At 46.0% G+C, this 26,695-nt stretch overlaps 1 protein-coding gene across 1 annotated transcript; it reads left to right on the forward strand.

Moving 5' to 3' along the window:
* Ltf (lactotransferrin) lies at positions 1-26,695 on the forward strand. The gene is made up of 17 exons (XM_047531332.1): positions 1-156; positions 3,404-3,570; positions 5,721-5,829; positions 6,098-6,280; positions 6,624-6,771; positions 7,645-7,700; positions 10,944-11,122; positions 11,554-11,728; positions 12,619-12,773; positions 14,697-14,787; positions 15,583-15,624; positions 16,633-16,788; positions 18,378-18,519; positions 22,622-22,689; positions 23,876-24,060; positions 25,063-25,252; positions 26,474-26,695. Exons 1-17 carry the CDS (start codon positions 114-116, stop codon positions 26,506-26,508), a joined length of 2,124 nt encoding a protein of 707 aa, XP_047387288.1. The 5' UTR covers positions 1-113; the 3' UTR covers positions 26,509-26,695.

The raw sequence follows: 26,695 nt of genomic DNA on the forward strand, positions 1-26,695 counted from the left end.
CTATTGGGCAACAGGGCGGGGCCCCGGTGAGGTCACCAAGCCTGGATAAAGGGGCACGGGGAGGGCACGGAAGGCAGAGCCTTGGTTCTCCAAGTCGCCTCAGGTCCGCAGACATGAGGGTCCTCTTCCTCGCCCTGCTGTTCCTCGCGGCCCTTGGTGAGTGCTGGGGCGCGCACTGCGGGGACGATCGGCCTCCAGGACGCTGTGCGCTTTGGCGATGGGCGCGCGGGTCCTTGCGCCCGCAGCCAGGAAGGCTGGGGACTTGTGGGATGGGTCCCGCCTGTCCCCGCCTGGGGCAGTTTGGTCCTGGACAGGCCCAGTCTGCCTTAAGGAAGAAAAGGACGACCAATATTTCGGGGAAGGATTTGGAGGAGTGGTGAGAGCAGAGGCACAAGGATGACTGGTACTCCTAGGCTTGGGGTTGTGCGATTGCCTCTGTTCTCTTACCTGCCCCTGGAAATCCGGATGGGGTATGCATAGGCCTGCGCAGAGCTCCCAGAGGCTTCCGGGAACATTGTCTTCTTGTGTGCACCCATTGTACTGTTGCACATGTTTTATTCAGGAGGAAAGTGAGGCTCAGAGAGGGCCAGCGATTTGCTTAAGACACACAGGACACCTGAGTTTAGATCCTAGCAAGGACTGTGTGACCCTGGCAAGACAGAGCCTCTCTGAGCCTTAGTTTCTTCATTTAGAAAATGACTTAACCATCTTTTCCCAGGGTTATGAGGCGGAGGCAGGGTACCAGTGCTAGGCTCAAGTGTATGCACACGTCCCTTGGCAGAGGGGGGAAAGGAGTGCACACCCCTCCTCATGAATCTCTTGTGTGAGAGGGGAATGACTGATTTGCCTTTGAAATGTACCCAGAATGCAAGTGGCTCAATAGAAGGGACCAAAGAGAAGGCTCTAAACATATGTTTTCTGCCAGGTATTGGAGTAGTTCCTGAGGCACTTTAGGGGGTACTTAGTGGGGAGCTTCTTGCAGTGCCAGAGGGGAGAGTCCGAGGCAGCGGCAGCAGAAAGGGCTGTGCCACGCATCAGGACTAGGCAGTGGGTAGGGTGGAGTGGAAGCCCAGGGGTCCTGCCTCCCAGCTCAGTGCTGGCTTCTCCTGTCTTAGGGCATCGACTTGGGGCTGGAGCTTCCTGAACAGGAAGCTGGTTGTGGTGGTTAGAGAGCAGTGGTGATGGAACACCCTGAAACCCAGGGAGCATGAGCTCATCCCGTGTCCCTGTCCTCCTGGACTCTTTCTCCAAAGACCTGCCTGTGAATATTGGGTTATCCCTCTCTTCTCAGACAGACTGGGTCTGGCCAGGACCAAACTATCCTCTTCCCCTTATGCTCCTTCCTGTGCAAGGGCTGCCTTGAGAGGGGCTGGGCAGGAAGGAGGACTTGCTTTCTTGGAATTGCTCACTGGGTATGGTTCAGGACTCTGACTCTGTTGCACCACTGGGCTCCATTTTTATTTGGATTTTTGGTTCTTTTGGTCCCTACAGAGAGGTCTGTAGTTTAAATCTTATAATCAATGGGATGGTGGCCTGCACTCCAAAGTGCCATTGAAATCCTCCTCATCCTTGAAGATGGGATTCCTGCTCTGCTCCCGGGGGTGGGTGTCCAGGCTGGCAGGATTCTGGTGGGGTGGATCCAAGCTGGATCCTTTTTTATTTTGAGACAGATTCTCACTAAGTTGCTAAGGCTGGTCTTGAGCTCACTATCCTCCTGCCTCAGCCTCCTGAGTCACTGGGATTACAAGTGTGAGCCATCACGTCTGGCACGTTTTTGCTATTCTAAATAATGCTGCTATGAATACTAATGTATGAGTCTTTATGTGGACTTTCTTTCTTCTTTCTTCTTCTTTTTTTTTTTTCCTTTTAGGTATATGCCTACAAGTGCAATTGTAGGGTCATATAGTGACTCCATGATTAACATTTTGAGAAACTGCCAACCAACCCGTTTTCCATAGTGGCTGGCTACACCATGTTTCACTTTTAGCAATGCCTGAGGGTTTCCATTTCTCCAGAGTCTTACCAACATGTGCTATTGTCATCTTAGGCATTATAACCAGTCCAGTAAGTGTGAAATATTACATTTAAAATTTTGTATTTTCCCAATGACCAATAATGTTGAACATCTTTTCATGACTTATTAGCCATTCATATATCTTCTTTGCTGAAAGATCTGTTCATATCTTTTATCCATTAAGTATTTGATTTTTTGATGTTATTATAAATAAAATTATATTCTTAATTTTTTTTTTTTTTTGTACTGGAGATTGAACCCAGGGGCACTTAACCACTGAGCCACATCCCCAGCCCTATTTTGTATTTTATTTAGAGACAGGGTCTCGCTGAGTTGCTTAGGGCCTTGCTAAGTTTCTGAGGCTAGTTTTGAACTTGCAATCCTCCTGCCTCAGCCTCCTGAGCCACTGGGATTATACGTGTGTGTCACCGCGCCCAGCCTATGTTCTTAATTTTATTTTTAGATTTTTCAAAACTTGGATGCAAAATGTGATTGATTTTTGTATATTAGTCTGTTACCCCTTGACCTTTCAGTACTTATTAGAATATAATGGTATTTTGTATATTCTTTAGGATTTTTCTACATAGAGGATCATGTCATCTGCAAATAAAAACTGTTTTACTTTTACCTTTTTAATCTTGATGACTCGCATTTCTTTTTCTTGCCTTATTGCTGTGACTAGGCCTTTCACATTTTAGCATGGTGTTCACTGTAGGGTTTTCATAGATATCTTTTATCAGGCAACCAGATAAGCTAGCCTGATCTAACCTCCTCCCTAACTGCAGGATATAGCACCAAGTGATCTTGAAGGAGAGTCAGTCTTTTTGCACAGAGGCAAATGGCAGCCACTCAGACATGGTGACCCATGTGACCCTGCTTGTTGAGCCAACATTCACTGTGGTTGCTGATAGATTCAGGTGTCTTTCACCTTGTTCCCTAGCATCTTCTGGGGAGATGCTTTTAGACACCACAGTCAGCTTCCTTAAGAACCAGTTTATTATCTGCCAAACTCGAGTGATGGTCTCTTTCCTGCCCACCTCCCGGGTTCAAATGGGACAAAGCAGCTAGAAAGATTTCATAAACTGATTTAAGGGATGGATCGTGATCGTTTTTTCAGGGATAGCAAACATGTCAAAGTCATAGGAAGGAGAAGAACCTGAGGCTCTGTTGCCTTTAATTTATTGAGAATCACAGATCTCTGACCAGGGCAGGGTTCCTGTTAGTCCAGCAAGATGTCTCCACTCGAGGAAAACAGCTGGACCTAGCCATGGAATGCAAAGAGATGTGGAGCAGCTGAGAGCTCAGGGTCTGGAAGACTCCATCAGAGGATGACGCAATCACCTCCATGGACATTGGTGGAGCCCTAATGCCTTGGCCTCTTTCCCTCAGGAGTATGTCTGGCTGCTCCTAGGAAGAACAACGTTCGATGGTGTACCATTTCACAACCCGAGGCAACAAAATGCTTCAAGTTGCAGAGGAATATGAGAAAAGTGGGTGGCCCCCCTGTCTCCTGTATCAAGAAGAACTCCTACCTTCAGTGTATCCAGGCCATTGCTGTGAGTCAGTGCTGTGGGTTGGGAGGAACCAACCTGGAGGGAGGGAACAGCAGGGGCAAGAAATGGAATGGAATAGGAACTGTGCTTGTCCTGCTCCTGCTTTGTTATCGGTCACCTGTAGGTTGGGGGCAGTTTTGGTTAATAGGAGCCTATAAGAAGAAACTGGTGTCAAGAGGCCACATGTGCGGCCACTGAAGTCTCAACATGCATGGTTAATAGCTATTCAACACTGAAGCGAAAGCAGTCGTATTTGTTTTGTAACACGGGCAAAAGTCAAGGTTACCGTGAAGGGTAAAACCTCCAGAAGGATCGTTACCTTTAAGCTCTTGAGAAATAAACCTGTCAAGGTCATACATAAGTGCCACATCACATTGCTGGGACAAGGGCCTGCCAGGGCACTGGGCATCAGAAAGACATTTTCCCCAGACAGATTCAGAGAGAGAGAGAAAAGGATATCCTGAATTGTGCATGGTTTCTGACTCCTCTTGTTTGTTGAGATATAGTGATTTCTAAGCTGAAATGATTGTGACTCACTCATTCAACCGATGTGCTCTGTTGCCAGCTGTATGCTACAGTCATGCACATCTGTCTCCAGGGCAGAGTGGACATACCTAGTGTAGGATTGTTTTATAAATAAAATAGAGTTATTAGAATTCTTAGGGGAAAAAAATCTCTTTGGATCAATGTATTAGGCTATTGTTTGATACTGTGTGAATGGACCCTTGCTTTATTTAAATGAAGATTTTAATATCTGAATATCTGTGAAACTGGCCACAAAATCTGCCTTTTTAATAAGAGCCCCATTTGAAATCCGTATCACATACCATTCATCCAAATGCAGTTGAGATAGATTAAATGGCTAAAAATAAAACATTATTGACATTCGAGGGGACAGATTAACTAGCAGAACTACAGGGAGAATAGAAATGTCTTAGCTTGTAAACATTGGCCTAAATCGTGAATGAAACTGACATTTTAAAATATATAAAATAATTCATAGCAAATAAAAACATTTAAACAAAAACTTAGAAAGCACCAGCATGAATGATTATGTACTGGCTCTGACAAATGGTTACTATTTAAACTGGATGATGAACCAATTCAAACTTTTTTCCTACAGAAAAAAGACATGAACATTGCATTAATTACCACGTGTCCTTAATAATCAGACCTAGGCAATTTGTTAGTGCTTGGATTTTCTAGAGTAATAACAGTTCATACACTGATATCCTGTCCTGCTGGTGATTCTACAGTGACCCTGGTCCTCACAGTTGCATGGCCATTATGGATCTTCTGGAAGACAGAAGGGTAGCTGCAGCCAGGACTTTAAAGAGAAACACGCTCGCTGTCATGGTTAATCCCACCCTACCATGACTATCCTAAGGATACAGGTCAATATAGGGAAAAAGGCAGAGGGCAAAATATCCGTGAAAATAGTTTCACAGTCTGTCAAAAATTAGAAATAGTTCTAAAATTGGGGGAATTATGTAATAAATTTTGGACCATCCACATTATCATAAAATATTGGACTAGGGTTGTGGCTCAGTGGTAGAGCACTTGCTTAGTGAGGCACTGGGTTCTATTCTCAGCACCACATATAAAGAAATAAAATAAAGGTCTATTGACAACTAAAGAAAAAAATTAAAAAATATACAGCCAATAAAATCCATAAAACTCTTCAGAAGTAGAAAAGCTATTCAGTTTTAGATGTCCCAAGTGGTCCACAAAATGTTATCGATATCAACCACATGAATAGGTGAGCCATGCCGAGGGGAAGAACATGGCTGATTACAATCGTCTTAAGATATTGTCATAGTTATATTTTCTGTTCAATAGAGAATATAAAAAAAATATGAAGCATCTAGAGAAGGCATCTAGAGTGAACAACTTTGAAAGAGGGAGCGATACAGGTGGGCAGGCACGTGAGGAAGTGGGCGTCAGGAAGTGGGCATGAGCCAACCTGGGAGCTAAACTACTTGGGTGGTGCTCATCGCCCAGAAAGAGGGACCCTTCTCCCACAGGACATGTGGACATGATGGAAAGTGACCCTTCTGAAGACCCTTCAGTCACTTTCTGAAGTCCTGAGATCCCTCTTGCTCTGCTTTGGCTGGGTTTTCTCCTGAGCTGGTCTGTTGTCTGTTTTCTTTCAGGAAAATAGGGCAGATGCTATAACCCTCGATGGCGGTTTGGTGTTTGAGGCAGGGCAGGCCCCCTACCAACTGCGACCTGTAGCAGCGGAAGTCTATGGGACAGAAGCGAGTGAGTTGTCTGCGGGTGGCTGTGGCTTTAGCTTGGGCTCTGTGGAGTCAGGGCAGGTGAGCAGGCTGAGTAGGGTCCTGCTTGGCATTGAACTTCAGGGAACCGAGTCCCTAGGCTCTTTGGGCTGGATGAAGGCTGTTCTTTCTGACACTGAGCTGAGAGGGGCAGAGGAATCACGTCCCCCTCCCTACAGGGGCTTGATAGGGGTGGGTCATTTTTCTCCCTCTGTTTCTAGAATAAGACCTTTCAATTCTCTGCCCCTCTACAGAACCTCGAACCCACTATTATGCTGTGGCCATCGTCAAGAAGGGCACCGGCTTTCAGCTGAATCAGTTACAGGGCCGGAAGTCTTGCCACACAGGCCTTGGCAGGACTGCTGGCTGGAACATCCCCATAGGGACACTTCGTCCATTCTTGAACTGGGCGGGGCCACCTGAGCCCCTTGAGGCAGGTAAGATGGCTGGGGACTCGTGAGTGATCTCGGGCAGGGGTGTCTCCTCCGTCTAGTTACCCGTACCGGCCTCTTTGGGATCACATAGGTGACTGTTGGGTAAATCAAGGTCAGAGAGGCTGACCACTGGTGGACGCTCTGGTGGAGCCCAGCCACCCACAGCTCTTGAGGGGCAGCTGCTGAGTGTGCTCTCAGCAAAGGTGTATCTCCCTGGCTCCCAGCCCCATGCCAGAGGCTGTCTGTCCTGCAGGGTGGAGGAAGGGGCCCTGGGACACAGCTGGGAGGTGTGGGTGCTGTGGCCAGGGCTGGTTTCATCAGGGGTCCACTTCTCTTTGTTTGACAGCCGTGGCCAGATTTTTCTCAGGCAGCTGTGTTCCTGGTGCCGACGGGACACGTTTTCCCAGCCTGTGTAGCCAATGTGCGGGGACGGGGGCAAATAAATGTGCCGCCTCCTCCCAGGAACCGTACTTTGGTTACTCTGGTGCCTTCAGGTGAGTGACATTGTCCTCTTCTCCTCAGTGACCCAAGGGCACTCAGTATCAGGCTAGGAGGCCTTCCTTGGGCCCCAATAGGCTCAGCCTGCTGGCAGGGACCACAGAAGAGACAGAGAACCTGAGTCCAGAGCGGACCCTGACCTAGTCCAGTGCATGCTCTTCTCTGGCCCCACAGCCCCAGCCAGGCCCCCACCTCTAGCCAACCTGATAGGAAGTTGCCTCAGCGGTGGCCTGTCCATCTTCCCAGAGCCGCCCAAATCTGACATGCTCCTTTGTTGACCTGGGTTCTCCTGCTGCCTGCTGACCCCTCCCCTAACCGCGGTGGGATTGAAGGAGGCTTACTGTGAGATGTCCACTCTCAGGCTCCCAGCCGGGCAGGATGGCTGTCCACCGTATCCGGGCTGATGTCATCCTGCCCTGCCCAGCCTCTCCCCAGCGTGGAGGGGAGAGCTGTGCCTGATCTGTGCCCCACTCCCCGCTTCCCCTTTCCCAGTCATCCTCTGGGGCTCAGGCATGGCTGCAGAGGGCACTTTCCTGGCTCCCCACTGGCCAGGATACGTTTGCACACTCAGTCCTTAGGGAAAGAAACACATGGCCAGCCAGGGATACCAAGCCTTTACCCTCAAGGGTAGAAGCTTCGCAACTCTCTTTTACGTAGAAAAAGGAAGTTGCACCCTTTCAGCCCTCAAAGTAGAAGCTGGGGGTCTCTAGTTGGCACTGGAGCCTTTTTCAGAAGTTACCTGGAGGTCCTGCCTCGCAAGAAGCAGAGGCCCATAGGAGCCAAGGCCAGGGCCACACTTCCACAGGGAGGCAGGGGTGGGGGGGAAGGGACCCCTGGGGCTCACTCTTGGGTGCTTTCTCATTTCACAGGTGTCTGAGAGATGGGGCTGGTGATGTGGCTTTTGCCAAGGAGAGTACCGTGTTTGGTAAGAGCCATGGCTTCTCCCCCTTTTATCTTATTTCATCACCCTGACTGTTCCGTTAATTAGATTCCTCAGCTCATGGCACACTATATCAAGGTTCCCTACGGACACAGCTCTTATTTTATGTTCTTTCCTATTTTAAACAATCAGCGTTCTTTCAATCTCCCGTGATCCCCTCTTTCTCTTTCCCCTCACGGAAGCCCATGCCGAAGTGTCTGACATGTGTCCTCCAGGATGGACATGGCTTTCCAAAACAGACAGTGCTGGTTTGGGTCTCCGGGTTCTGAGTTCATACACGAGTTACTGAATGTTAGAAATCGAGCTGCCCCTGAGGTTTTCCACTCAGCATTTGGGTTTAGAGATGGATCCATGTTTTGGCGTATATGTGGTTCTAACAGGTGAGGGACGTGCCACCGAGCACATCCACCAGATTTTTACCTCTCTTGTCACCCTAGTGTGGACAGTCAGGCACGTGTCTCCTCCTCTCTGGCACACACAGCTACATGTATGACCTCCTACTGTCTCACAGTAAAGCATAATTGCTGGGTACGTATAGGCTGATCACATTCTATTGAAGACTACCAGGGACAAGCCACCTCGTTCCCCAGGACAATCGCCGTGGTCCATCTGGTTGAGTCATCATGAGGGTCTCTTAGGGTTTGTGTTCTCATCAACCCTCTGCAAATATTCTCATTTCCCCACAACTTCAATTTGAGTTTTTTCATGTGTGTGTGTATGTGTGTGTGTGTGTGTGTGTGTGTGTATTTTCTTTTGTTGTTGTTCCAATGAAGGTTGTAAAGCTATCTCATTGTTGGTTTAATTTGCACTTCTCTGACATCCAGTGAGTTGGTTGTCTCAACATATTTGTTGGTAATTTGAGCTTCCCTTTCTTATTTTATAAACTTTGACACTTGCTACTGAGTTACATACCTTCTTTCTTCATGGTTTCAATTCAAGTGTAGGAGGCTTTCTATTTAATTATCAAACCAGTATTGTTTTTATTTTAGGAAGATCTTTTCTCAAAAATCTGTCCATAGTTATACATGACAGTAGACTGTATTTTGCCAAATTAAAGAACAAATGAATAATTTAAAACAGACAAACAAAAAACCCCAAAAAACCCAATTCTAATGTCTAAAGTTCCCGCATTCCGAAGTCAAATATAAGTTACTGCATTAAAAAATAATCTGTCTGTAGCGCCCTCGTTGGAATGCAAATCTTTCATATTGATAGACTCAAATCCATCAGTTTTGCCCTGTTGGCTTGTGGTTTTGGGGTCTTCTAAAGATGCCCATCTTCACCCTGAAAATCACAAAAATTTCTCATGATAACATTAAAGATTCCCCAATCCTATGCACATATGTTTGTCTATATACACTACCTAGAAAATCAGGCATGGATTTAGCTTAGCTTTTCCCTCTTTATAAATGAGATGATTATAGCGACAACTATAAAAAAATTCCAGTTTTTCCCTGCACGAGGTGCCAATTCCACATTAAGTTTGCATATACCCACGTGGTTCTGTCTCTGAGCTGTTTCGTTTATGGGTTTGTTTACATGTTCCTATTTCCCTGGCTTACAGAAGGGTCTCACTGTCCGGTAGAGAGAGGGACTCCCCCCCCCATCATCTTGCTACTCCTTTTCAATTATTCTTAGTTAAAATTTTAGAGTTATGTATGAGTTTCTTAAAAATTTATACTTTGATTTTGATTGGGATTATATAGAATTTAAGTTGATCCATGAAAAATGGACTTATCTGTAATGCTGAGGTGTCTGATCCATGATGATGTCAAATCCCCCCATCTGATCACACCTCTTTTTCTATCTTTTGATAGAGTGTAAATGTTTTCTCACTGTGTCATACAGTTTTCAGTCTAATTACCAGTTGGTAATAAAATGTTTCACGTTATTTTCTGCTTGGTTATTACTAGTCACACTTGAGTTTTTGTAGGTTGATCTTGTAACTCGTTCCCCTTCTAAACTCTCTTGCCCTAAATTTTCTGCTTCCTCTCCTTTTTCTCCTCCTTCTTTGTTTGGTACTGAAGATTGAACCTAGGTGTGCTTCACTGAGTCACATGCCCAACCCATTTTATATTTTATTTAGAGTCAGGGTCTCACTAAGTTGCTTAGGGTCTCACTAAATTGCTGAGTCTGGCCTTGTACTTGCGAGCCTCCTGCCTCAGCCACCCAAATCACTGGGATTACAAGCGTGTACCGCAATGCCCAGCAATTTTCATTATTTAGTATAATTTTGCTGTATGTATTTTGATTAAAGATATTCATCAAATCCAAAAACTTTACTAAGCTCTTTACATTACTAATTTCCTGAAACTGAATCACCGGTAGATGTTGAGCCCACGTACTTTTTTGCACCTATTAAGATTGAGATGACCTCATGGTTATCCTTTAACCAGTCACTGTGGGGAATGACCTTGGTCACTCTTTTGACCACAGAATCAATTGATAGATGTTAATCCTGACCTGTTAGCGTTTTAAAAACTGTTAGATTAAATCAGCTAACGTGTTATTTGGGATTTAAAAAAATTTTATCTTCTTTCATTTGTTCTAACTAGTTGTACATGACATTAGAATGCATTCATACATTTTGATAGATCATACATAAATGGAGTGTAGTCTCTCATTTTTCTGATTATACATATTGGGATTTTCACGGTTATTTTCACCACTAGGTCTGTAATTCTCCCTCCTTTCCTTCTTTCTCTGACACTGATGTCGAGTTTGCATGAATCTCATGAAATGACTTGGGCAAGTTTCTGTCACTGCATATTCTGAAGCAGCTTATAGAGGCTATAGACGAACAGTTCCAAACTCTGGCTGAACTCCTAAAAGCATCCTTTTCCCTTCTGTGAATAACCCCGGTGGGGAGAGTGACTCAGCTGCACTTTCTGCCTGAAGATATTTTGGTCACTTTTACTTTTTGCAGTGATGCTGGGAAGGCAGCTCCCTCTGGGCCTGTCTCTTGTCCCCAGGCCCAGCTGCCCACCCCAGCTGGGATCTGTTCTGCCTCTGGCCAGGCAGCAGCCACAAGCAACCCCAGGGCAGCCAGTGAGCCAGTGTGGTCCAGTGGGAGGACTGTGCCTCCCCTGGCCTTTCTGCCCTCTGGGGACTCTACCTTTCAGGTGCTCTGGAGTAATTCTGTCTCTTCTCTTCTACGGGACGAGGGCTCCTGGTCGTAAAGAGTTGGCTCACCGGGGCTGCTTTCCATTTCTCCCCTTCCCCCTTCAGAGGACTTGCCAGACAAGGCCGAAAGGGACAAGTATGAGCTGCTGTGTCCAGACAACACCCGGAGGCCAGTGGATCAGTACAAGGAGTGCCACCTGGCCCGAGTTCCTTCTCATGCTATTGTGGCCCGAAGCGTGGACGGCAGGGAGGACCTCATCTGGGAGTTCCTCCGCCAGGCACAGGTGGCCCCACCTGCAGTCCTCCTCACCTGCTTGGGCTTGGGGTGGGGAGGAAGCTTCCTTCCCTCACTGCTGCTACTCTCCAAGCCCTTCTGTGGCCTCGGTTCACTGATTCATGGGATCGCTGGCCCAGCCTCTGCCTTGGACAGAGGAAACCATGCAACCTCCTCAGTATGACGGAGTGACAGCGTCGCGGGCTGCAGCAGAGGCAGGGAGGGCAATGCAAGTTCCCAGGACCTAGCAACTCTCCAGAGAGCAAGCTGCAGCTGCTCTTATGTCTCTGGGATAGCTCATCCCTCTGCAGTCATTTCATGAGGGTGTCCGTTGAGGTCCCCACCCTTAGACTCATCCCAGAGTTCCAGACTCATTTTCAACCTTTAGTTATTTCCTTCTTACTTATGGCTAACACCGTAATTCTATTTCTTCTTAATTAGGAAAAGTTTGGAAAAAACAAGTCATCGGGCTTCCAGCTCTTTAGCTCCCCCCCTGGGCAAAAAGATCTGATGTTCAAGGACACTGCCCTGGGGTTCTTGAGAGTCCCACCAAAAATAGATGCTGGGCTGTACCTGGGCTCCAACTACTTCACTGCCATCAAGAACCTGAGGGAAAGTGAGCAAGCACCAGGCTGGGCCCTGCGGGTGGCTGGTGTGGGCCCTGAGGGTGGGTGGCCTTGTGGGTGGAGTGGCCAGGCTCTTCCTCTCCCAGCCACTGTGAGGTCTTCATCTTGGCAGCTTTGACGAAGGTGTGGGTGGCTCCTGCCCAATAAGTCAGAGCAATTTTGAGGTGTATCTCCTAAAGAAAGTCCTGGCCACTGGGTTAATGCTCCCGTATGCCCCTGCATACCTCAGGATCCCCAGCCCAACAGGAAAATCAGTCTGCCTTCTGTGAAGTGAGAAATAGGAATGTGAACCAAGAGAGACAGGGCCCCTGTGGCATGACTCCAGAGGCCTGGTGGGACCCTGAACTTGGCTGGGGATACTGCTGTGGGAGAACCCAGCCATGGCTCTTCCCCCACTGGGGGTTAGGGGTGGGAGCCTGGGAAAACCAGGAGGCTGTACAGTATGTAGTTCACTATGGGACCGTGGTCCTTAGGGGAAGTCAGGGGCTAGAGGTCCCCCAGGCCACCTCTTGGGATGGACCCAGCCCTCTGAGTTTTTGTCCAGAGAGAGAGAGAGAGAGAGAGAGAGAGAGAGAGAGAGAGAGAGAGAGAGAGAGAGATATCAGGCATATTATTACCCTAGAGCGATGGATGGATTAGAAGCCAGGGACACTCCTCAAAGGAATGGAGACAGAAACACAGTGAGCTCCTCAGGGCCTGGAGCCGCGGCTGGGGAGATGAGAGCGGGGCCTCACGCATGCCCAGGAGGAGGCGCTCCCGTCCCAGGAGGGTGTGAGCAGGAGCTCCGCTCTGCTCCGAGGGTGGAGCTGGGGTGCAGGTGGTGCGGGTGTCCCTGGCAGGGCTGGGGGCTCTGCTCACAGGCTCTCATACCTCCCGACAGGTGAGGCAGAGGTGGCAGCCCGGCAGCAGCGGGTGGTGTGGTGTGCGGTGGGCAGCGAGGAGCAGCGCAAGTGTGCCAGGTGGAGCGAGCTGAGCACCGGCACCGTGACCTGTGCCTCGGCTTCCACCACAGAGGACTGCATCGCCCTGATCCTGGTAGGTGGCCTGGTCACAGGGCGCGCTGAGAGGACCCGGGCCGTGGGCATCTGCTTCCAGTAAAGCGGGTGCCCCAGAGGCCACGGCAGGGCACTTCAGGGAGGGGACGCCCAGGGAGGGCGCTCGGGGCCACACCTGTGGGGCTAGGGCTACGTTTACCAGGTTTTAAAAAGCAGTTTTTGTGCGGGTTCCACCCTGTTCATTATAAGAGCAATTTTGGATTATTGTGGGTAATTTGGAAAGTATGGAAAGATGGAATGTAGAAACACACGCACTCACAAGCACACTCACACACACAAACAACAACAACAACAACAACAACAACAACAACAACAACAAAGTGGTTTCATATCCAGATAGCTACAACTGAAGTTTTGATATTTCTCCATCTGGAATTTCTCTGGGTTTTAGGGACACGTACCTGGTGATCCAGGATTTAAGCAGTGATGTAGTTTTTGAGAGCTTTTCACTAAGCAATAGATCATGGGTGTTTTCCCACAAGAATCCTTACTCTCTGGAACTTAAACAGTGATTTCAGAGTATCTTTTATCTGGGCTCAGTTTTGTCATGACCCTATCCCTTTGAGTCCTTTACTTTGCTATTATCAATAATGCTGTGATGAGAATTCTTTTTTTTTAAATTTATTTTTATTGTAAACAAATGGGATACATCTTGTTTCTCTGTACATGAAGTAGAGGCATACCATTTGTGTAAACATACATTTACCTAGGGTAATAGTTTTTGATTCATTCTGTTATTTTTTTTCTTTCCCCCCACCCTCCCACCCCTCTTTTCCCTCTATACAGTCCCTCCTTCCTCCATTCTTGCCCCCCTCCCACCCCCATTTATGTGTCATCATCTGCTTATCAGTGAGAACATTCGTCCTTTAGATTTTGGGATTGGCTTATCTCACTTAGCATGATATTCTCCAATTTCATCCATTTGCCTGCAAATGCCATAATTTTATTATTTTTTTAATGGCTGATTAATATTCATATATATATATAATATATATATTCATATATATATATTATATATATATATCACAGTTTCTTTATCCATTCATCAATTGAAGGGCATCTAGGTTGGTTCCACAATCTGGCTATTGTGAATTGAGCAGCTATGAACATTGTTGTGGCTGTATGAGAATTCTTGAATAGAAATCTTCATCCACATCTACAATCATTGCAATAGAGGTGTAAAAATATTATTACTGAGCCAGAGAGAGAACTTTACAATCTTGGTGAATCTGTTTCCGTGTAGAGCGTGGTCTTGTCCATTCTGATGGTGAGCCAATTGAATAATTTCTGTTCTTTTATGGAGCACCTTCTTTCTGTGTTGCACTTTACTTATTTCTTATTTTTATTTTTGGTACTGGGGGTTGAACTTGGGGTGCTTGACCACTGAGCTGCATCCCCAGCCCATTTTAATTTTTATTTTGAGACAGGGTCTCGCTAAGTCACTTAGGGTCTCACTAAGTTGCTGAGGCTGGCCTTGAATTTGCGATCCTCTTGCCTCAGCCTCTGGAGATGCTGAACTACAGGCGTGTGCCATTGCACCTGGCTATGTGTAGCACTTTGAGTGTGTGTGTTAATGAGCTGGCACCAGAGGAACCTGACTGTTCCCATCTGTATCCCCATGAGTGAGGCTAGTCTAGGATGGTGTCCCAGGAGTACCTGGATATAGGAAGGGTCTTGCTCAGAGGACAGAGGGTTCCTGCAGCACGTCCTGGTTTTTCCAATCGAATTACCAGCATGAAGTCACCTGGGGGCTGGTAGAGAACAGTGCCCATGATGGTTCCTTTGGTTGTTCAGTTCAAACAACCTGTTTCACTGGGACACCTGGCCTAAGGCCATCCCGCAGAGCTGTAGATGGCAGCCTGGGAAACAGCCTCACTGCTGGCCATCTGCTTTGCCTCTGCAGAAAGGAGAAGCTGACGCCATGAGTCTGGATGGAGGGTTTGTCTACACTGCTGGCAAGTGTGGTTTGGTGCCTGTCCTGGCAGAGAACCACCGTAAGTTAGTGGCCCCTCTTGGTTGTGGGCAGGGAGTGGGGGGAGGGAACCCCACTCACTGAATCCAGAGGAGAAGTCCAGATGGACAACTACATTCAAACAGAAGAAACGGAGAGAGAATAAACAAAAGGGGTCGTGTTACCCAAAAAGCTTATTGCACTGTGAATTGGCAAAGCCCATCTTATTGGTTTCCTCTTCTTATTAAAAAAAAAAAAAACACTTTTTAGTAAAGTATTGTGCACATACGGAAAAGTGCACAGAAGCATACACCTTCTGACCCCTGCCCCCAGCCCCACTGCACTGGCACCGATGTGAAAACAGCAAGTTTCAGAAACCTGTGTGTCCTGCTGCCACCAGTCCCCTTACCCCTTCTAGGCAGCCATTCTTCTGATTTTAAAACAGCGTCACTCAGAGCTGCCTACGGTTGCACAGAGAGCGTTGCCTGTCTGGGGTCTCCTGCCCAGTGTTTGTAATATTCATCCGTGCAAATGTGCAGTGATAGATTCTTTGTTCTCACTGTTGCATAGTATTCTACTGTGTGACTCTACCCAGAATTATTTGTCCATGTCAACGTGGATGGCATTGAAGTAATTTCCAATCGGTGGTCATTGTGACTCATGCTCTATAAACACCAGCATCTGTGTCTTTCAGTGGAAGCCAATATTTATTTCTGCTGCATGGAAATGCTGGGACCTTTTTGATTTGATTCTGTGGGATTTAAAAGGGAATTTAAAAGTGTGTGACTTCTCAATAAATCTAAGTATTTAAATGATTTGTTCATCCTTGTTCTTTCAGCATCCCAAGAGAGCAATGATTGTGTAAATAGACCGGCAGAAGGTGAGTTGGAATCAGTCACTTTCAGGGTCAAGAGCAAGTCCTTGTTGCTGGAGGGGACGTGGCAGGATCTTGATGAAATTCATGAAAAGAGATATGGCCATAGAAATCATTATTTAGAGATACAAATAATTCACACAGGAATAATTATAATTAATGTTTAGATTACCCTTCACGGCAGTGGATAACTTTGCTCCAGGGGATAACTTTCATATAGTCCCTTATGGTACCTGATTAAAGGGAAGGAGCAGTGTTACTTTCCCTTCTCATCGATGAGAAAGGAGTGGCCCAAAGACTCCCGAGTGGCCAGAGAATTAACAGGACACATGATCTTTCCTTTGCTTGTTCAGTTCAATCTATTTCATTAGGACACCTCGCTCAACAACTGGAGGTTATTCCATGGCAGATCCTGGCTTTGAACCAGGGTCTCTTGTGCAAATCTGGTGCCCACCACAGCTGGTGCTTGCTCAGCTTTGGAAGCCTCAACTCTTGTCCTTGGCAGGCGAGATGCACTCTAACAGGAGAGGACGGTGCCCTCCTGAACTCCCTCACTGTGCAGGGCTGGTTTGGAACTCAGCACAGGGAGACATACTCTCCTCCATCTATATAACAGTTAATCTGGTGGCAGTCACTGTTCCCGCATGATGTGTACAGCAGATTGTGATTTATGCATTGTTGGGGCTACTCTTGCTGTTCAGGGTTTATTGCTTTAGTGACCCACATGTGAAGGTTTGTAACTCAGGGACTTCTTGTGGCTGGCTGAGGTCAGCACCCTGCAATCACTTAAAGGATCAGGTTTTTTTTTTTTTACTATGTCATTTCAGAGCGCAGATCGGTCTTCCCCTTGCAGTGTCGTAAGCTTATTTGGGTCACCTAACAATGCCACTTATTTGGGGGATTCATTACCCAGTGATGCCTCATGACCTGTGTTGGCCTGGGTTGCAGAGAGCTGCTCTAGAATGCACACTCCAGGCTTCCTGGAGGTTAAGAGGTGCTCTTCTGTTGTGCCAGGGTATCTCGCCGTGGCGGCGGTCAGGAAATCAGACGCTGACATCAGCTGGAACTCCCTGAAAGGCAGGAAGTCTTGCCACACTGCTGTGGACAGGACCGCAGGCTGGAACATCCCAATGGGGCTGCTCTTCAACCAGACAGGCTCCTGCAAATTTGGTAAGGTGCCCTGCGGGTGTCCTGGGAGGGCCATCTTGAACGGCCTGGTAGGCACCTGGTGCTGTGGAACCTCAGGGAAGGCGGCCTCCAGCAGGGGACTTGCAGGCTGATGGAGGCCCGCAGGTCTCTTTTGGTAGAATCGAGTTCTCCCTGTGGCCACCTCCTAGAGTCATGGACACGCAGAGAGGTTCCCCATGCACCTCTTTCCAGGTGCCGTCTACTCCACCAAGATAAAAGACTGTGGTACCTGGCTTTTTCTCTGCACCATAAGAATGTACGTAGATTATGAGAAGTACAATTTTTTTTTTTTACCTCTTGGAGCCCCAGGTCTAAATTCCTAATAGACCCTGGCTTTCCATCTTGGGGGAAGGCAACCGTCTGCCTCACAAAAGGCGATTTCTGTTTGTAAACAGAACTGACTTCCTACTCCACCCTGCAAGACCTCCAGGGCCGGGTTCAACCTGCTTCTGGGGTCTTCTCTGCCCCCCACATCCCACATGCTCCTTGGGTGGCATAAGCCATGCCCTATCTGCTGTGGACATGGTGATGTGGAGATGAGTGGCCCATTGTCCCTGTGGCTCACCTCTCGTGTAGGTGTCTCCTAGAGGGGGGGCCTGGTGGTGTTATTACTGGGTCTTTGGTCCTGATGGGGGCAGCTTCATGCACCTCTGCCCCTCCCCAGAAATGCATGCTGTGGCTGCTCATGTCAGCCTCCATGGTGGCCTCTGTGCCGTAGGACAGCAGCTAGGATGTGGTGGGAAGCTCCCAGCTTTTCCTGAGGCTGACCCATGATGTGACTCTTCCAGTGCCAGGGGCTGCAGGTATCTGATAATGGGTGCCACTTGCTTAATAGAGCAGGGCTTGTCACCTTTGTTTCCTCATTCCTTGGGTTAAATCACATCATGGAGTAATTCAGATTCGGTTCAGCTGTAAGGAACAGAACCCTCCCCTCCTAATAGCAGAGACCTAACCAAGACAGAAGCCCAGAGGTGGGTTGTCCAGAGCTAGTGCAGTGACACATAGGGTCAGCAACCTGGCTTCAGACATCTGGCTACTCTGCCATATGTGGTTTCCACTGTCTTTTTAGGATGTTTCCAAGGAGCTGGCACCCAACACTCTTGCTCAAGTGTCACTGACTTGTACCTTGCCACCTGGGCATACCAGCCACAGGGCACCTGATAATTCTAGTCTTTATAGCAAAGGGTCCAGAGCTCAGGAGAAAAGCAGGGTTTCCATTGTTGACAAAAAGGAAAAATCAGATTCTGGAGTAGGCAGTCAGCAGGCTCTGCTGCAGATCACCTGCATGGTCATTAGCTGAGTCCCCAGCTCGAGACTGTGATGCTAGGACCCTCTGCAGTCATGACTTTCTCCTTCAGCCTCAGTCAGGTTTCCCATCAATCCTATAGTCTGGGGATTTTCGATTTCTGGTGGGCCCTTGGTTAGTGGTAATATGTCACCCACGTGACAGTGAATGTGTTCTATGTGTCCTGGGCCACCTGCTGAACTGAAGCCAAGCTGTGTCACCTGTTAGGTAAAGACTGTGTTGATTCAGGTTGGAAGAACTGACTTCCCTTGTTTCTTCTGTTCAGGTGAATACTTCAGTCAAAGCTGTGCCCCAGGGTCTGAATCTACATCCAATCTCTGTGCTCTGTGTATCGGGGATGAGAACGGTGAGAATAAGTGTGTGCCCAACAGCAAGGAGAGATACTATGGCTACACCGGGGCTTTCAGGTGAGTCTGTGACAGCTCTACCAGAAAGGTCTGGTCTCTCATCCTGCAACATATTGTCACTGCAGTTCTAAGGGTCCAGGTGTGGCCTGTCACAGCAGAGCCAGGAGCCACCCTATGGGTCAGCAAATGGTAGCACTAGTGAGGGCTCCCTCCATCACACCCGGAACCTCCAAGAGTGGAGGCTGGACCAGGGCTGTCTGACCTCAGCTCTGCTCTGCTCCGCCCTGTGCTCTGAGCCAAAGTCAGCTGCAGCAGACTTCAGTATTCTCAATCTCAAGATCAAAGGGTTGAGTGTGTGTCTTCAAGTACTTCCTACAATTCAGTGTTGTGAGGGGGAATTCTCTTTCCATGGCCACCACCCTCTCTCCTCTCCAAGGTCACTAGTGACTTTGGCCTTAGAAATGACAAAAAGAAAGAAGTATTGCAATGTTAGTGAAGTGAAAAATCCACCAAAAGATAAGCTTCCAGAATGCACAAGTTGTAAGCGTAGGGTGATTCATAACAACCTTAATATCACAACATGTTTATAGTTTCACTGCTTCATGATGGTGCTTTTTATTGATTGGGAGGGTGTAAAGAGGCTTTTTCCCTGGCCTCTTTCTCCATTCTCTTGGTATATATGTCACCACCAGATGGCATCATGGGTCTGAGGAAGATTGGTCAAATGATAGCTTTTGATATGCATGCAGTAGCCTTTGCTGTAGGAATTGATGATCATGAAAGCCACATTCTGACTTGTAAAATTCAAACAAACAAAAAATGTTTTCTGAATGTACAAAAAATATCTTTAAGGTACTAAGGTTTTGCAAATGGAAAAGTTGTAATGGGATTCCACTCAGAAAATACTGAATAGATACATGTCTGAGAAAACTGCAGTGAGTCATGTGATCCTGTTTTCTTTTTCTGGACCGTCAGCCAGGTCTTATTCCACTGGAATCATCTGTGTTTTGATATTCCCGTGTGTACTAGAAGAACCTGCTTTGTCTTTTCAAATTATATCTAGAATCTAGAAGGGGAAGAATTTATAACAAAGTAATTGAAAGCTAGAATCAGAGGTTTCATTTGCCCTTGCATTTATAATTAATACCCTATTATAGATGGTTCTTTTTTTCTAGTCTCTCATACTGGCCCCTGTCCCTCTCCCAACCCACATCTTCTTCTCTGTTAGCATCCAATAAGGTTGTGTCCTATTCAGTGCTTACATTAATAGGACTATGCAAGCATGATTATCATATCAAATATGACATAGGGTAAGATTGTATTTCCCTTATTATGCAAAGTTTTTGTTTACTGTGGAGTTCATAATGTTCCCTGTCTTATTTGCTTAATTTTTCTGAGCTTGCTTTATTCACTCATTCAAATTCTCTGCCAGTAATGTAATCTCCTACCCAGGCATAAGGTGCACACACGCTGGGTGCTGTCTTGCTTTCATCATGAACTTGGAAATGTTGCTCCTGCAGAACTCACCCTCCTGCCACAGTCTGGATCAGGTGTTCTCTAGGTCACCTTTACATGTGTGGTCCTATGAATCCCCTTGGCCATCACCTGGGATTTCCCTCTGTCTTGATTCTTGTAAGATGTCCTGTTTCCTGGAGGTCATAGTGTTACCTCTCTTGGTCTTGTTGGAACAGAGCACACCCACCCCATGGTCAAGATGACCATGGGTGAATAGGAATTGCTATTTTTTGAGTATTTACATGTCTGACATCTTTATTCTACTTTTGAGATGATTTCTAATTTAACTGGGTAGCTAGATTCAGGTTGAAAAACTTTTTCCCTAGGAATTTTAACAAGATTTCTATGTTTGAGAAATGGCAGCATTAGGTTATTTTCACCAAACTTTCCTCCTAAAAACAGGCAAAAGTGCTGGATCGAGCACATACGCATATATTCAGACACACAAATTCTTAAAAGCACTGAATAATTGACAAAATAATAAGGAATTATCAGACTAAAATCTAAGGAGGCAAAAAGGAATTCAGAGAGTGAAGTGGAGTCACTTTTATCCTTATTCTGATGTACTTCACCCTAAGAAATTACCTACATCCTTAAGGTGAGAGAACCAAAAGTAGCTTCCTTGTCCATTCTCAGTGGATTCTAAGTTGCCTGGAAATTGAGAAGAACACTGAGGAACTCTATCTCTGAGAAATTTAAGCCATGAACCAAATTTTGCATGGATTTGCAATTAAACTTTTGCCTCCTAGGATGGTCCTGAAATTAACTCATAAATATGTATTTTTAAAAGTGGTTCCAGATTGATTGTCTCTCTAGGAACCTGTCTGGAAGACAGAATCCTCAGGTTAGTTCTTAAAGACTACTCAAAAATACTCTTTCAATGGCAATGAGCAGTACACAGTAAAAAGTTACCATAATAGTATTACTGAACACATAAAAGAAAAAAAAAAAAACTGCCTGATACAAAATTCAACAGAAAAAGTATTTTAAAAAAGGAATAAGTAGAACTTCTATAAAGGAAAAAAATACACAAATAAATATGAAAGAAAAAAAAAATGAACAATGTGATCCATTAGTTTAGCAGGAAATAGTTAAAAAGGAAGTTAGTAAGATGGAAGATATATAAAAAAAAATTATCCGGAATGTAGCATAGGAAGAACAAACAATGGAAAATAGAACAAATCAAAAAATTTAAAACCACTAATACATTGTCTTATAATTTCTAGGGTTGCTGTTGAGAAATGAGGTGTCATTTTCGATTACTGGTTCTTTGTATATGACTTTCTTCTTGAAAATGTTTTGAGCTAATTTATATTACAAGTTTTTCGAACCTTAAGAATGACATTTCTTTATGTGAGTCTATTCCTAATTTATTGGATTGGGTTCTTGGTTGACCATTTCATCTTGAAACTCAAAATATTTAGTATGGGGAAACTGTTATGTCTTTGACAATTTCCATCCTTCTATTTTCTCTTTAAACTTTAATTTTTTTGGATTGTCATCTTATTTTCTTATTATTTATTTTTATTATCTTTTTCTTTATTATCTAGCTTCTGGGATATCAGCTCAGTTTAGTCTTATATTGTTTAAAAGAATTTTTATGATGGTTATTCTTTTTTACTTTCTAAGAACTCTTTATATTCTGACTATTCCTTTTTAGAACTTCCTATTCTTGTTTTATGAATTCTTTTTTCATATCTTTAATAATATTAATTATAGTTTTAAAAAGCTTTATTATCTCCCTATATTGTTTCTGTATCCTTGGAGTGTAGTTGTTTTGATTTCCACTTTTTGTGGTCTTCCTTCAAATATCTGATGGCCTCTCACTGTCCATATTAAGAGTGGAAAAAGGAAAAAAAGAATAAAGCTATGCAGCTGGTACTGGTAGTTCCTATCAGTTGCCAATCTTGGCAAGTACTGGGCCTTACTGTAGGTAACTGGTTTGTGTCATTTCATTGTGAGCAACCAATTATCAGGTTCTATGGTTATTTTTCTTGAGTCGATCAGATTCCCCAGAGAAAGGACTCTACTGCCTGCTTCTTGGGGAGAACAGCCCTGACAACCAGCCTTCTGGAAACTGAATGGAGGAAAAGGGCTGTGACTTAATCTCCCAGTACATAGATTTTTCATTTCCCTTTGTTCGCAGTGTTGTGTGTCTGCCTTCAGCTGTTTGATTCTCTAGACGGTAGTACTGTTGAGGTTCAGCCTCCCCAGTGGACAAACCCTACTCCTTAACCAGGGTGAAGGAGGCGATGCATGGGATGTGAGGGTGCCTTCCCCTCTCAGCCACTTTCACTGAAGTCTAAAGCACCAACTGCCATGCCCGCTGGAGCTCCGCAGTGTACATCAGCTCTCTTCTGAGTTTGCTGTCTGACTTCTGAAGTTTATTATCTTCTTTCTCTCTCTCTCTCTCTCTTTTTAATGGGTTTATGGCTTTTAAAAAAATCTCATCGATGTCATTTCATTGGGACTTTAGATGAAGGGAGGGATGTGTCCCATCTGCCATCTTAAACCATAAGTTCCTGGAAAATTCTCATCTTTTACATGTTTACTTTCATGTTTCAGTTTTTGAAATGCATATTATAAATATTTATGAAAACTCTGTTTCTCTTTTCTTATAATGTATTTATTTTCTGAAACTTCTCAGGTGCCTGGCTGAGGGGGCAGGAGATGTTGCATTTTTGAAAGATGTCACTGTCTTGCAGAACACTGATGGTAGGTGAAGATATTTCCCTTCTTCTTTCAAAACAGAGTCTTTGCCATCACAACACACCCTAGTGTTTAGTTTTGCAGCTGAGGGGGCATTATAGCATTTCCCAGACTGACTGAAAGAATTAAAAAATCTTTACTTTAGTTGGCAACATGATCCCATCCTTAGGTGACACAGCAATTGTGAAGCTGAATTCACACACACACACACACACACACACACACACACACAAACACACCATACTCAGTAGCAAAGACCTCCCTGGCTTTGTCTAAACTGAAGAAGCTCACCATTTGCCTGCACCAGATCACACATGCCTAAGAGTGCGGATAATATGGGTTTAAAATGGGAAGTTTTTTGAACACTGGCATGATACCACCTGACCTCATGTGATAGGTCACCATCAAAATTCAGGCACACTTAGAAACACTGTATAAAATTATCTTCAGTTCACGTGCATCATGGGTATATGAAACATAAATAAAGTTTGTGCTTTGGCTTGGTCCTATTCCCAAGATATCTCATTCTGCATAAGCAAATATTGCAAAAAAAAAAAAAATCCCAAATCCAAAGTATTTCTGATCTCAGGCATTTTGAATAAAAAAATTAAAAAATACTCAATCTGTTTTTTTTTTTTTTTTCGGAATTCACTGGAAAATATGGCCTAAGTGGAGGGTTTTCTCTAAAAACAATTGAAAAACTTTTAACATCTTTATTGAGATACAACTTACATATTCTAAATTCCTCCCATTCAAAGTGTGCAATTCAGTGGTCTCCAGCACAAAGAGTTGTACAGGCACCAGCAGTGCAAAGAACAGCCCCATAAAGAACCCCCTACACCTGTTGGCATTGCCCCCTCCACGCTTCTTCCGCACTGGTAGATCTGCCTCCTCATGCAAATGGAATCGTGACTCGTGGTCTTTATGATGGCTTCTCTCACTCAGCGTCACGGTTTTGAGACCCATCCATGTGTGACCTTTGCCTCTTTTTATTGTTGAATAGTATCCCACTATGTGACACAGTGCTAATGGTGGGTGTGTCTGAAGTTTGAGACAAAGCTTTGTCTCTCTCCTTGGCAGCACTAAAGCCCCCGTAGTTTGCAGAGGTCAGTGGGATGGTCACACCCACCCAGAATGACCCCTTGCCCATGCAGGGCAGCTGTGACGGATACTACCTTCTCTCTCTTGCCAGGAAAGAACCCCGAGGCATGGGCTAGGGACTTGAAGCTGAATGACTTTGAGCTCCTGTGCCTCGATGGCACCCGGAAGCCTGTGACTGAGGCTCGGAGCTGCCACCTGGCTGTGGCCCCAAATCATGCTGTGGTATCTAGGAAAGATAAGGTGGCACGACTTGAACAGGTGCTGCTGGATCAACAGGTATGGACTACCAGGGCCTCTGGCTCTTTCTTTACTGTGTGGGCTCCTGTTAGGTTGGGCAATTCCTGAACCGGGTGCCTCAGCCCGCACAAGCCTTCTGAGCCCCTCTACTTGACCGTGGAGGGAGCGGCATTTGCTCCACTACCTAGAGTCTCAATGAGAACCACAGAGGCTTCTGACTCTGAGCTTTCTGGGACCAACTTGACTTCTGCCTGAGTCTCTGCTCTTCTGGGTTTCCATTCCCTGTGTGGCTCAGAGACAGTTACTGTCCTTTTCCCTTCTGTTGTCTTGGGCAAACGAAGGAATCTTCTTCCCACTATTCTCAACGGACAGTGGTTAACCCTGACAGTTTCCTGAAGCTGCGCTACTGAATAATGTTCTGGACAAGGTCCCTGAGAACACAAACCCAGAGCCTTCTCCATAGACTTAGGGCCATCAGTGTGAATGTGATTTGAAGGAGGCCGGAAAATCTAAGATTCTGTAATAGAACTTCTGTTTTTATATCACAACATCACATCTCCAGGTGTGCTTTAAAGGCAACAACCCTGGGTATGGCGAAGGGACTGTGTGCAGCTGAGGGAGGCTGAGCCTGGGGCAGCTGCCTGGGCAGTGACTGGAAAGACTGACTCTCTGAGAAAGCTGACCTGTTAGAATGTTCTAGGTGATCAGTTTGTGGAGGGCAGATCTCCAAAGTCCTCAGCTGTCATCTAGTCACCTGCCAAAAGGTCTATGGAAAGAGGCCACAGATTTAGAAGGGAGGAGAGGTGGCAGGAGGTGAGATCAAAAGTGGCGTGAGGCCTGGACACGACCCAGGGTAAGTCTGTGCCCAGAAGCGTGGGCAGGGGAGGAGAAGCCAAGGCAGTGGAAGGACTCTAGAACCTGGCTACTTTGGCCCCATGTTTTTTCAGGGCTGGTCCAGGATGGAAGAAAAACTCTTGGCCTTCCCTCTCCGTACATCCTCCCGTTTCCCTAGGCCACTCACTGTCTGACCTTTTGACACAGGCTCAGTTTGGAAGAAATGGCAGTAGGTGCCCAGGAGAGTTCTGCCTGTTCCAGTCTGAAACCAAAAACCTTCTGTTCAATGACAACACTGAGTGTCTGGCTAAACTTCATGGCAGAACAACATATGAGAAGTATTTGGGACAGCAGTATGTCACAGCTGTTGCTAATCTGCGGCGGTGCTCAACCTCTGGTAAGTGGACCCTGGAGAGCATCACTGAGAAACCATTACTGGTAAAGGTCAAGATCTGAGGTCAAATGCATTGTAGGAAAACAAATTCTCAAAAGAGTCAAATGTAGGAAAACCTATCAGCCAGGGAAATGTACCAAGCATTGAATCCTCTAAAAATATTTAGAAGATATCCCAGAGTGTTGTAAGGCTTCCAATGGTGATTCTCAAGTTCCAGCAAGCTTGACACCCCTGTGCAGTGGTCAAACAGATTTCTATTCCTGGTCTCTCACCCAGAGAGACAGAGGCTTTGGGGGTGCTGTGGTCCAGGGACAGCCTAGGGGCAAGAGTTCCTTTATCAGTTGTTCTCAATTCAGGACAAATTTGCCAGCAAGGGGAATATTTGGCAATGCATGGAGACTTTTTTTTTTTTTTTTTTTGCGGTGCTGGGGATTGAACCCAGGGCTTTGTGCTTGCAAGGCAAGCACTCTACCGACTGAGCTATCTCCCCAGCCCATGGAGACATTTTTGATTACTACAGTTTAGGAGATGCTGCTGATATCAGATGGGTAGAGCCCAAGAATGCCACTAAACAATGCACAGGACAGCCCCCACAACAAAGCATTATTACCAGGCTCCAAATGTCAATGGTACCAAGTAAGAAATCCTGTCTAGTACTGAGCCACATCTCAGGTCATTTGATGCAGAGGAGGACTATCCTTTGATAACTACATCTGTAGGATGATTCTTGTGAGCAGGCAGCAGAGGATTGTGCAGACTGTGTGCCCTTGGGGGCTGCTGTCTGTCCCTACTGTCATCGTGGGCAATTCTTAGCACTGTGACTCATGCAAAGTGGGAGCTTAGGCAGAATTTGCAGATGGTTGCAGAACACGGTTGCAAACAGATTTGCATAAATGGCTCACTTTTTGGAACTTAGAGGACCACTAATGTCTTTTGAACCTGAGAGTGTGACAGCCTATTCACTTGGAGACAGTGGGGAGGGTGTGGCAGTGTCAGGTCAGAGCAGGGGAATGTCCTGGCTGTTAAGGGCTAGACATGCCTGTGTTCTCTGGACACTGCCGTTGCTAGGAGAAGAGGTGGGCGAAATGTGGGAGAGGCCCACACTGATTCATGGTGGCAGGAGAAGGTGGAGGAAGCTGTTCCAGTGACCTCCTTGGGTTACTAACTTAAAGAATTTATTTAAAACATCTGTTTCTGAATCTCCTGCTGTGTTGTGTCCCACAGAGCTCCTGGAAGCCTGTGCTTTCCTCAGGAAGTAAACCCCAAGAAGACAGACCAGCCTCCCCAAGGAATCTGCAGCTCTTCAGGGTCCTCAACCCCAACCCTTTGTGTGCAGATCCTTGTCCTTTCCTGACGGAGGGGATGAGGTTGGCCAAACCAAATGCTTTCACAATTCCCTGTTGTCATTCTTAGGAAGAAATAAAATTAGAAATGTTTTTGGTTTTC

This window comes from Sciurus carolinensis, chromosome 17 (assembly GCF_902686445.1).
Source record: "Sciurus carolinensis chromosome 17, mSciCar1.2, whole genome shotgun sequence".
Lineage (NCBI taxonomy): Eukaryota > Metazoa > Chordata > Mammalia > Rodentia > Sciuridae > Sciurus > Sciurus carolinensis.

What these genes read in the sequence shown, in the direction of transcription:
- Ltf (XM_047531332.1), top strand. Translation starts at nt 114, where the DNA reads ATGAGGGTCCTCTTCCTCGCCCTGCTGTTCCTCGCGGCCCTTG. An exon ending in TGTAAATAGACCGGCAGAAG is followed by an intron (nt 15,625 to 16,632) that starts GTGAGTTGGAAT and finishes CTGTTGTGCCAG; the next exon opens with GGTATCTCGCCGTGGCGGCG. An exon ending in GCGGCGGTGCTCAACCTCTG is followed by an intron (nt 25,253 to 26,473) that starts GTAAGTGGACCC and finishes TGTGTCCCACAG; the next exon opens with AGCTCCTGGAAGCCTGTGCT.